The 12,426-nt window shown below is 44.3% G+C and overlaps 1 protein-coding gene across 4 annotated transcripts in view; it reads left to right on the forward strand.

Moving 5' to 3' along the window:
- The window catches only part of LOC130274353 (fibrocystin-L-like), a 191,926-nt gene that overhangs the window by 176,512 nt on the left and 2,988 nt on the right, over window positions 1-12,426 (forward strand). For all 4 annotated transcript variants that reach the window (XM_056522599.1, XM_056522598.1, XM_056522600.1 and 1 more), the window contains 4 exons: window positions 270-421; window positions 570-719; window positions 10,601-10,757; window positions 11,940-12,195. In XM_056522599.1, the coding sequence (XP_056378574.1) occupies window positions 270-421; window positions 570-719; window positions 10,601-10,757; window positions 11,940-12,172 (692 nt within the window). In that variant the 3' untranslated portion in view covers window positions 12,173-12,195. The remainder of the gene's footprint in view (window positions 1-269; window positions 422-569; window positions 720-10,600; window positions 10,758-11,939; window positions 12,196-12,426) is intronic.

Consider the following 12,426-nt stretch of genomic DNA (forward strand, 5'->3'; position numbering starts at 1 on the left):
TCGTATGTTGAGGGACCACTGTATTTTAGCCAAAACCAGAAAAAAGGTTCCTGTAGAAAATTCAGATCAAAATACTTACCAAATGTGTGAACCCCGCCCGCCTGGTGAAATATTATTAATTTTGTTTTTTAAATATTCCATATCATTTAGATCAAAAGGGACAGAGATCTACACAGGCTCTTCTCTTGTTCTACTATTTTCTGTTCCTGAAGTTTATTTTAGTGTAATGCGATTTTCCAGTAATGATTTTTTTCGGTCTCCTTATTTAGATGGATTGACATTCACAGATTTTCAGACTATTAGCCAAAACCTGGCATCTGCCGCCATTAATGGAAGCCTCAGCTCTCAGTTGAACGTCACAGTGTCATCGCTGTCTGTTTCTCAACCTGTCCCATCTCCTAGTGATCCTGCCTGGAGTCAGGTACTTACTCCCTGCTGCTATTCTATTATCACATCATTCCACTTAAGTGGTATTATAAAGAATATTACTTATGTATTACAAATAGGGTACCATAACATCTGCAATGTAGTCCAAGAGACAATGACAAAAGTGATTTGATGTCTTCCAGGTGGCAGCTCAGGAAGTTAATAGAACCCAGGAATCTACTGGAAGCTATTTAGCTACTGTATCTGCACTTAAAGTCATCCAAGAACCTGTGGCTGGAATCCCTGGAGAAAGGCTTTCCCAGCAGCCATCTGTAATGGCTGTAGATTCCAACGTAAGTGCTGTATATGATCAGAACTGTCAGTGTTAAGCTGACCATACACATGTGATAGCTATTGCAGCCAACAGCTCTGTTACCCATCTCAAACATTATATCAACTTGTGTGCACTTTACTGGGCGAAAGGAATAAGCCACTGCCTGACCCTTCTAGAAGCAACTCATCTGCAGTAATGAAGTACTAGTATATTGAAGTTCAGCATGTGTGATCCATCTTTGGTCTTACCATATGCAGATAATGGGGAAGTCATGAGACATATATAAGGTGGGCCATTTATATGGATACACCTTAATAAAATGGGAATGGTTGGTGATATTAGCCTCCTGTTTGTGGCACATTAGTAAATGTGAGGGGTGGGGGGGAAACTTTTCAAGATGGGTGGTGACCATGGCGGCCATTTTGAAGTCAGCCATTTTGAATCCAACTTTTGTTTTTTCAATAGGAAGAGGGTCATGTGACACATCAGACTTATTGGGAATTTTACAAGAAAACAATGATGTGCTTGGTTTTAACGTAACTTTATTCTTTCATGAGTTATTTTCAAGTTTATGACCACTTATAAAATGTGTTCAATGTGCTGCCCATTGTGTTGGATTGTCAATGCAACCCTCTTCTCCCACTCTTCACACACTGATAGCAACACCGCAGGAGAAATGCTAGCACAGGCTTCCAGTATCCGTAGTTTCAGGTGCTGCACATCTCCTATCTTGACCGCATAGACAATTGCCTTCAGATGACTAGTGTTGCTCGCGAATATTCGCAATTCGAATATTATTCGCGAATATCGCATATTCGCGAATTCGCGAATTTCGTGAATATAGCGCTATATATTCGTAATTACGAATATTCTTTTTTTTTTTTTTTTTTTTTTTTTTTTTTCTTCACAGTACACATCACAGTGATCATCCCTCTCTGCTTCCAGCTTGTGTGGTGTAAAGAAGGCTGTAATACTACTGTGTGAGACTGACGTGCGAAAATTCGCATATGCGAAAATTAGCATATGCTAATGTTCGCATATGCGAATTTCCACTTATGCTAATTTTCGTATGCGCGTATTTTCACATACGCGAAAATAAAATGGGGATATAACGAATATGCGAATAGTCGCGAATATATGACGAATATTCGTCCATATATTCGCGAATATTCGCGAATTCGAATATGGCCTATGCCGCTCAACACTACAGATGACCCCAAAGATAAAAGCCTAAGGGGGTCAGATCGGGAGACCTTGGGGGCCATTCAACAGGCCCACCACGACCAATCCACTTTCCAGGTGGAGATGTTGCGAATTGTTCGCCGGCGAACAGTTCCCGGCGAATTTCGCATGTTCGCCTTCGCATCGCCGGGCGAACATATGTGAAGTCGATCCGCCCCCTATACTTTAACATTGCAATAAACTTTGACCCTGTGAGTCAGAGTCAGCAGACACATTACAGCCAATCAGTCCCTCCCTTCCAGACCCTCCTACCTCTTGCACGGACGCCATTTTAGCCTCATTCAGGATGCTGCAGTCTTAGGAAGTGGAGGGTTAGAGAAGCTGCTCCTGCTGTATAGGGAAAGTGATAGCTAGGTTGCTGCTAGGTGGTGTATTCAGGGTCCAGTTTACTCCTAAAGCACTAGTGTAACATCTGCTTTAAGGACAGCACCCAAAAAAGCCCTTTATAGGGCTGAAAGATATCAGTCCTGGTTGGGAGGGAACCGCTGGTTAAAAGGGGTACTCCAGAATCAAACTTAAGTTCCTTCAAGCAACTATCTACTACAGTATTAAAAGGGCTGAAAGATATCAGTATGTTAGTCTTGCAACAGCTGGAGACACCCTGGTTGGGAGGGAACCGCTGGTTAAAAGGGGTACTCCAGAATCAAACTTAAGTTCCTTCAAGCAACTAACTACTACAGTATTCAAAGGGCTGAAAGATATCAGTCTGTGTGTTTTGCAACAGCTGTAGGTACTCTGGTTGGGGACCACTGCTTAAAAGGGGAACTCCGCTGGCAAGCTTTTTTTCTTTAAAGCAACTAACTACTACAGTATTCAAAGGGCTGAAATATATCAGTCCGTGTGTTTTGCAACAGCTGGAGGCACCCTGGTTGGGGACCACTGCATAAAAGGGGAACTCTGCTGGCAAGTATTTTTGCTCATTGCCACACTAGTGCAAATCACATTAGGTATGACAGTTGTGCAAATTTAAAAAAAAAAATTGGGCTGTTAAATAAAATCACCCGTCACTGTTAGTTCACGTCACAGTTGCCATTTTTCCTGCCTGCAGGGCAAATTGTGTCACTCTAGTGCAATTCACATTAGGTGCGACAGTTGCGCAAATTATAAAAAAAATACCTTTTTTGGCTGTTAAATAAAATCAACTGTCACTGTTAGTTCATGTCACAGTTGCCATTTTCCCTGCCTGCAGGGCAAATTGTGTCACCCTAGTGCAAATCACATTAGGTGTGACAGTTGCGCAAATTAAAAAAAATACCTTTTTTGGCTGTTAAATAAAATCAGCCGTCACTGTTAGTTCACGTCACAGTTGCCATTTTTCCTGCCTGCAGCGCAAATTGTGTCACCCTAGTGCAAATCACATTAGGTGCGACAGTTGTGCAAATTATAAAAAAATACCTTTTTTGGCTGTTAAATAAAATCAGCCGTCACTGTTAGTTCACGTCACAGTTGCCATTTTTCTTGCCTGCAGGGCAAATTGTGTCACCCTAGTGCAAATCACATTAGGTGTGACAGTTGCGCAAATAAATAAAAAAATACCTTTTTTGGCTGTTAAATAAAATCAACCGTCACTGTTAGTTCACGTCACAGTTGCCATTTTTCCTGCCTGCAGCGCAAATTGTGTCACCCTAGTGCAAATCACATTAGGTGCGACAGTTGCGCAAATTATAAAAAAATACCTTTTTTGGCTGTTAAATAAAATCAGCCGTCACTGTTAGTTCACGTCACAGTTGCCATTTTTCTTGCCTGCAGGGCAAATTGTGTCACCCTAGTGCAAATCACATTAGGTGTGACAGTTGCGCAAATAAAAAAAAAATACCTTTTTTGGCTGTTAAATAAAATCTACCGTCACTGTTAGTTCACGTCACAGTTGCCATTTTTCCTGCCTGCAGCGCAAATTGTGTCACCCTAGTGCAAATCACATTTGGTGCGACAGTTGCGCAAATTATAAAAAAAATACCTTTTTTGGCTGTTAAATAAAATCAGCCGTCACTGTTAGTTCACGTCACAGTTGCCATTTTTCTTGCCTGCAGGGCAAATTGTGTCACCCTAGTGCAAATCACATTAGGTGCGACAGTTGCACAAATTTTAAAAAAATACCTTTTTTGGCTGTTAAATAAAATCAGCCGTCGATGTTAGTTCACGTCACAGTTGCCCTTTTTCCTGCCTGCAGCGCAAATTGTGTCACCATAGTGCAATTCACATTAGCTCCTCCTCTAGCTTAGCTTCGGGCATCTCTCATGCTACCACTTGCCCGCCTGCCAACACCACCAACACTAGCACCACAGCAGCTTTATTTGATCCGTCAGAGGAGTTATTTACACATCAGTTTGAAGACATTAGTGATGCACAACCATTATTGCCAGAGGATGTAGTTAACAGGGATATGTCTCAGTCAGGCAGCATTACATACATGGACGTACGGTGTGATGATGATGTTGTACCCGCTACTGCTTCCTTTCTTGAGGTGTCAGATAGCGGTGAAGGTGTTGATGACGACGACGTGTCCGTGGATGCCACGTGGGTGCCCACTAGAAGAGAAGAAGAGGGGGAAAGTTCAGATGGGGAGACAGAGAGGAGGAGACGAATTGGAAGCAGGGGGAGGTCGTCGCAAGGAGCTAGTGGCACAGTCAGACAGCATGCATCGGCACCCGGGGTCAGCCAGACGGGACGCCAATCAACGCATGCTGTTGCCACCACCAGAATGCCATCATCGCAGAGCTCAGCAGTGTGGCATTTTTTTGTGTGTCTGCCTCTGACAACAGCAAGGCCATTTGCAACCTGTGCCAGAAGAAACTGAGTCGTGGGAAGTCCAACACCCACCTAGGCACAACTGCTTTGCGAAGGCACATGATGTCACATCACAAACGCCTATGGGACCAACAGGTCAATACAAGCAGCACACAAAGTCAAAGCCGCCATCCTCCTCCTGGTTCAGCATCTTCAGACAGGTCAACCACTGCTGCCCTCCTTGCCCCCTATCAACCATCTGCCTCTCCGTCTCTCGCCTTGAGCAGTTCCTGCTCATCTGCCCAAAGTCAGGTGTCTGTCAAGGAGATGTTTGAGCGCAAGAAGACAATGACTCAAAGTCACCCCCTAGCCCGGCGTCTGACAGCTGGCTTGTTGGAACTGCTAGCCCGCCAGCTTTTACCATACAAGCTGGTGGAGTCTGAGGCCTTTAAAAAATTTGTAGCCATTGGGACACTGCAGTGGAAGGTACCTGGACGAAATTTTTTTGCACAAAAGGCAATCCCCAACCTTTACTCCATTGTGCAAAAGGAAATTATGGCATGTCTGGCACACAGTGTAGGGACAAAGGTCCATCTGACCACTGATACCTGGTCTGCAAAGCATGGTCAGGGCAGGTATATCACCTACACTGCTCATTGGGTAAACCTGGTGACGGCTGCCAAGCATGGAATGCGTGGCTCTGCAGAGGAGTTGGTGACACCACCACGACTTGCAGGCAGGCCTGCTGCCACCTCCTCTACTCCTCCTACTCCATCCTCTTCCATAACATCCTCGGCCGAGTCCTCTTCCACTGCTGTGTCTTGCTCCACATCGCCGGCACCCCCCCAGCTCCCCAGGTGCTATTCCACATCCCGGATACGGCAGTGTCACACCATCTTGGGGTTGACTTGCCTCAAAGTGGAGAGTCACACCGCACCAGCGCTCCTGTCGGCCCTGAACGCACAGGTGGACCAGTGGCTGACTCCGCACCAACTGGAGATCGGCAAGGTGGTTTGTGACAACGGAACAAATTTGTTGGCGGCATTGAGGTTGGGCAAGTTGACACATGTGCCGTGCATGGCACATGTGTGTAATCTGATTGTACAACGCTTTGTGCCCAGGCTTACAGGATGTCCTGAAGCAGTCCAGGAAGGTGTGTGGCCATTTCAGGCTTTCCTACACGGCCATGGGGCACTTGTCAGATATCCAGCGGCGAAAAAACATGCCAGTGAGGCGCTTGATTTGCGACAGCCCGACACGTTGGAATTCAACGCTCCTAATGTTCGACCGCCTGCTCCAACAAGAAAAAGCCGTCAACGAATATTTGTATGACCGGGGTGCTAGGACATCATCTGTGGAGCTGGGAATTTTTTTGCCACGTTACTGGAAGCTCATGTGCAATGCCTGTAGGCTCATGCGTTCTTTTGAGGAGGTGACAAACCTGGCCAGTCGCACCGAAGGCACCATCAGCAACATCATGCCGTTTGTTTTCTTCCTGGAGCGTGCCCTGCGAAGAGTGCTGGATCAGGCAGTAGATGAGCGTGAAGAGTTGTGGACACCATCACCACCAGAAACAGCCTTATGAGCATCGATTGCTGGACCTGCGGCAACGCTGGAAGAGGATTGTGAGGAAGAGGAGTGAGAGGAGGAATGTGGCTTTGAAAAGGAGGAGGAAGACCAACCACAGCAGGCATCCCAGGGTGTTCCTTGTCACCTATCTGGTTCCCGTGGTGTTGTACGTGGCTGGGGTGAAGAAGATTATACCTTCCCTGACATCACTGAGGACGAGGAACGGGACATGAGTAGCTCGGCATCCGTCCTTGTGAAAAATGGGGTCTTTCATGCTGTCGCGCCTGTTGAAGGACCCTCGTATAAAAAGGATGAAGGAGAACGATCTGTACTGGGTGTCCACGCTACTAGACCCCCGGTATAAACATAAAGTGCCTGACATGTTACCGCATTACAGCAAGGCGGAAAGGATTCAGCAGGTCCAAAATAAATTAAGAAGTATGCTGTACACAGCGTATAAGAGTCATGTCACAGCACAACAGGGATCTAACAGGGGAAGAGGTGAAAATAATCCTCCTCCTCCTCCCACGAAGCTGTACAGACATGCTGTTGATGGAGGACATGCAGAGCTTTTTAAGTCCTACACATCGCCACAGCCCTTCGGGGTCCACCATCAGAGAACGACTTGACCGACAGGTAGCAGACTACCTGGCCTTAACCGCATATATCAACACTCTGAGGAGCGATGAACCCCTTGACTACTGGGTGTGCTGGCTTGACCTGTGGCCTGAGCTATCCTAATTTGCGCTCTAACTTCTGGCCTGTCCCGCTTCAAGTGTCCTGTCAGAAAGGACCTTTAGTGCAGCAGGAGGTATTGTCACTGAGAAGAGAAGTCGCCTTGGTCAAAAAAGTCTGGATTACCTCACCTTTCTTAAGATGAATGAGGGATGGATCCCGAAGGGAATGACACTGGGCGATACATTTGACTGAACAAGGCCTGATCAGATGAGCTGACTTGGCCTAAAAATGGTCCACACGCTGCTGTATTTGAACTCTGAATGCCGGATGACTTGCGTGACTTATCCGCCACCAACTAGGGTTCAAGACTCAATGTTTTAGGGTACTTTCTGCCTGGCAAAACAAACAGAATTTTTTCAGGCCGCTGCTACAGCGGCTGCAACAATGCCAAGTTTTCCAGCCAGGTGTACATGCCTAATTTTTCTGGCCTCTGCTGCTGCACTTGTTAGGGTGCTGCAATTTTTATGGCCGCTGCTACAGCTGCGGCTGTGACAATACCCAATTTTTCATCCATGTGTACATGCCTAATTTTTCTGGCCTCTGCTGCTGCACTTGTTATGGTGCTGCAACTTTTATGGCTGCTGCTACAGCTGCGGCTGCAACAATACCCAATTTTTCATCCATGTGTACATGCCTAATTTTTCTGGCCTCTGCTGCTGCACTTGTTATGGTGCTGCAATTTTTATGGCCGCTGCTACAGAAGCGGCTGCAACAATACCAAATTTTTCAGGCATGCGTACATGCCTAATTTTTCAGGTACTCTCTGCTGACATCTCTGTCCATTTTTGCAACCGTGGATATTAGATGTATGCTAAGGGTAGCATGGTTGCTCAGAGGTTAGCACTGCTGCCTTGCAGCTCTGGGGCCTTGTGTTCAAATCCCACTATGTGCTGCCTCAAGGGGGGGGCTCTAACTATGTGCTGCCTAATATGGGGGAATCTATGTGCTGCCTAAAGGGAGAATTTAACTATGTTATGCCTAAAGGGGGGATTTTACTATGTGCTGCCTAAAGGGAGGCTCTAACTATGTTCTGCCTAATATGGGGGAATCTATGTGCTGTCTAAAGGGGGGGATCTAACTGTGTGATGCCTAAAGGGGGGCTCTATGTGCTGCCTAAAAGGGTCTAAAGCACGTTATTCCAAACCATTTAGGAATAATAGGTGATTTAAGCCCTTTATGGATTAAAACCAGACTCTGCATCAACTATGTAATTTTCCATGGCAGTTTTGCCATGGATCCCACTCCGGCACGCCACAGTCCAGGTGTTAGTCCCCTTGAAACAACTTTTAAATCACTATTGTGGCCAGAAAGAGTCCCTGTGGGTTTTAAAATTTGCCTGCCCATTGAAGTCAATGGCGGTTCGCCCAGTTCGCAAACTTTTGCGGACGTTTGCGAACCGGAAATTTTATGTTCGCGACATCACTATTTCCAGGAAACTGTTCATCTAGGAATGCTCTGACCTGACACCCATAATGTGGTGGTACCCACCACCGCTATTGGTCTGACACTAACCCACATTGGATAGATCCCTCCAAGACTGTTGGAACACAAAAATGTATGGTATGGTGTGGTATATGGGGTACAAAGATAGTGGGGCCATTCTTCATCACTGGAAACCTCAAGGCCAATGGATATGTCAAAATGCTACATGATGATGTGTTTCCCTATTATGCACTGAAGCTGGCACATTCCCTGAGTTTTTCCAGCAAGATGGTGCACCACCACATTATGGGTGTCAGGTCCGAGCATTCCTAGATGAACAGTTTCCTGGAAAGTGGATTGGTCGTCAGGGGCCAGTTGAATGGTCCCCAAGGTCTCCTGATCTGACCCCCTTAGACTTTTATCTTTGGGGTCATCTGAAGGCAATTGTCTATGCTGTGAAGATACGAGATGTGCACCACCTGAAACTACGGATAATGGAAGCCTGTGCTAGCATTTCTCCTGCGGTGTTGCTATCAGTGTGTGAAGAGTGGGAGAAGAGGGTTGCATTGACAATCCAACACAATGGGCAGCACATTGAACACATTTTATAAGTGGTCAGAAACTTGTAAATAACTCATGAAAGAATAAAGTTACGTTAAAACCAAGCACATAATTGTTTTTCTTGTGAAATTCCCAATAAGTTGATGTGTCACATGACCCTCTTCCTATTGAAAAAGCAAAAGTTGGATTCAAAATGGCCGAATTCAAAATGGCCACCATGGTCACCACCCATCTTGAAAAGTTTTCCCCCTCACATATACTAATGTGCCACAAACAGGAAGTTAATATCACCAACGATTCCCATTTTATTAAGGTGTATCCATATAAATGGCCCACCCTGTACATTAGATCTCTGGTTACCTATTATCTAATATCTATAGTCACATCAGTCTATGGTAACAATCAGATTCCTGCTATAATTCTGGAGAATGGATCATCAGGACTAAGGAATAAGACATTAACTGGAAAGCCCTGCTAACACTTTGATGACACAGGACTGCCTTTTCCAAACCAAAGGTGAATCTCCAAAAAAAGGCACATACAGCAATTACCTAATAAATGTCTGTTATAATTGGTTTTAATTAAGCAACTGGTTTTAATGAAGGAACTGTCTGTAATTTATTAACGAACTGCACTGTGAGCAATTCCCTTATATAATGAATCATTGGACTCTATTGCATATTATGTGATATCGGTTCTAATAATAGGCCTGCATAGCTGCAAAAAATCAGTAAAAAATAGGTACAGAATTCTGTATAGGGCTCTGTTCACATCACATTAAGAGGTTTATGCTGGGAACGTTTATACCTTCAAAGAAATCCGCTGTGCAAAAAAAAAAAACGGTAACCCGCACTCACAGCTAAGCTGATGTAGGGCGACTCAGCTGGCCGGATGAAGCACAATCAGCGCAAAACTTAGCGAGTCCGTGAGAGCCGAGACAGCAGAGTCGACCTACAGCAGCTTAGCGGTGAGTGCGGGTTACTGTTTTTCTTTGTACAGCGGATTTGATTATGACTTTGAGTTTTCTGGTTCCCAGCACCTCTGGACTCGCAGGCACAGGACCTTGACCTCCTACAGTGACATAACTGAGAATCCTGTATCCCTTAGTATATGCCTAGGTTTTACACAACAATAGTGCCACTTTTATCTTTCCAGTAGTAATGTACCTTCAAAGAAAGGCTGCAACATATCTTCCTGCATAGGCATACTACCATAGGCTCCCAATGTAAAAGAAATGTATACCATGCATTATACTTATATTAGGGAATAAGTGTCCCTTCACCAATAGGAATAAAAGTTTAAAAATGTCATTCAAGCATTAACTTATTTCCCAAAATGACATAAAACAGCAATAAAAAATGACCTTATTTCAATGGCAATATAATGTCATATGACTCTCATATTCAATAATAAATAAAAGCTGAACTACATGTTCAAGGACAACATAACACCGACCAAGAGTAATAAGAGCTGATCGTTCATCCTGGTACCATCATTTTTGGAGTAGATAAATCAGGGCCTCCAACAAGTCCAACATCTTAGCACTGTTTCTGGAAGAAAGCAGACATGTTTTTTTCTAATGTGCATGATGTATTTTCTTTCTTCCTAATTTTTAGAAATAAATGTAAATTTTATTTTCAGGGAAATTGTGTCTCTGTAAGTGTAAGTTCAATGACACTGACAGCAACCCTGAAATACTCCAATGGAAGCACTGTCAGCAATGGATTGAAAGGAAACGTGACCGTCGCATTTGATAGCTGTTGGGCCAACTTCACCGACATTGTTCTCCTGCTGCCAGGTACATTCTATTAGATTCTATTTGGTAATGTGGTGCTGTCTATAACACACAGTAACATTTCGGTAACCTACCACAATTTGGATTGTGAATCCTTCTGATGCATGTAACAGAATCTGAAGAAAGAAGGTGAAGTCCAGCACAGTGGCATGCAGTAAAAACATATTCTTTATTCAAGCTTCATGTAGACATCAGCAACAACGGGAACAGACAATAGAGTGACGTGTTTCAGCAGACGTGTCCCCCTTAGTCATCTTACTGCTGGACTTCACCTTCTTTCTTCAGTCTACTAGACGTGTGGTCCACACGTGTCCGTGACACAGCAGACATGGTGGTGAGCTGGACTTACCTATATCTACCATATAACATAATCTGTTATAATTCCTTAATAAGTTATATAACACTACAGCCAGAAAGACCCAACACGTCCAAGCATTAATTTTAATAGGAACTGTGCAATTCTTCATTTTTCATGTAGTGGCACTGACAGTGAACTGAACATTTGCTGCCACCACAAGTGATAAATAATCCATGTGGGTTACAGCAGCTTCTAGGGAGTTTTCACAGTAGACATCCCCTTTCAGGCACGTCAGTTGTTGTTTTCCATAGGAGTCTAATGTTATTATGGGTGAATTTTCACTTAAACTTTTTACTTGAGGTAGGGTGTTAAGTGGTTTGCTTCAGCGGCCATAATGCTTGATAGATTCCCAGTCCCGCTCTGTCGAACTTAGCAGTTGGGGGTAGCCATGGTCCATTCTCCTACCCCTAAGAAGATGTAGAAGCTGAGAAGGAGAGATGTTGGTGCATAATGTCGAAGTCGTCAGTACTCGCTTTTGTCACACTCTTTCTCTTTCTGTGCTTGCCCCCCGGCAAGACTCCAAAATTAATTCAGACTTCAGACCAGACCACCTAAGGAAATCGGAACCCAGACCACACCAGACACCATTTAAACTGAATTTCATTGAGACATGTCACATAATGTTATCAGTAGGTCTCTATGAACAGACATCTTGGCTGACCAGACCAGCTTCAGTGCCCTAGCAAGTGATGTAGCTCTCTGACATGCCTTAAAGTGTTTGGGTGGATTCTGACTTCGGACTCTGCATATTACCTTTTGAAGCAATAATAGCAAAATGTTATATGAAAAAAAATTATATATTATATATCTTGCCATCTTTATTGCAGGAAAGGGATACAAGCTTGATTTTGTGCTAAATAATGTCAATGTACAGACAAGATCATTTGATGCCAAAACTGCAACAGTCACCACAGCCACTTCCAGAACCACCACAACCACCACTTCCAGAACCACCACTTCTAGTTCTGATAACTCAGATGCTGCAATCGCCATACACAGTCCGTTCCAAGCATTTATAACTCTGATCATCACATTGTTTACCCTGAATCTATTAATGTAGACGTTGTAAAGATTGATACACAGGTAAGCTTCTTTATGGTCTATTTTTGTAAGCAGCAATATAATCCTAAATGTATGAGTCTTCAAGATAGGTCAACATTTTGGTTAAGGACTTAGGTCTAGGGCTAGAGGCAACACCATGCAAACCTGGCCATATACCAGGTATACAGGACCTGGGTGAGAGAAGGGCTTTGACATTCAGGGAAACATACTATCTACATTAAGCAGCCTGAGGTTGGGGTACACAGGAGGCCC

The sequence above is a fragment of the Hyla sarda genome, chromosome 5, assembly GCF_029499605.1.
Source record: "Hyla sarda isolate aHylSar1 chromosome 5, aHylSar1.hap1, whole genome shotgun sequence".
Classification (NCBI taxonomy): Eukaryota; Metazoa; Chordata; class Amphibia; order Anura; family Hylidae; genus Hyla; species Hyla sarda.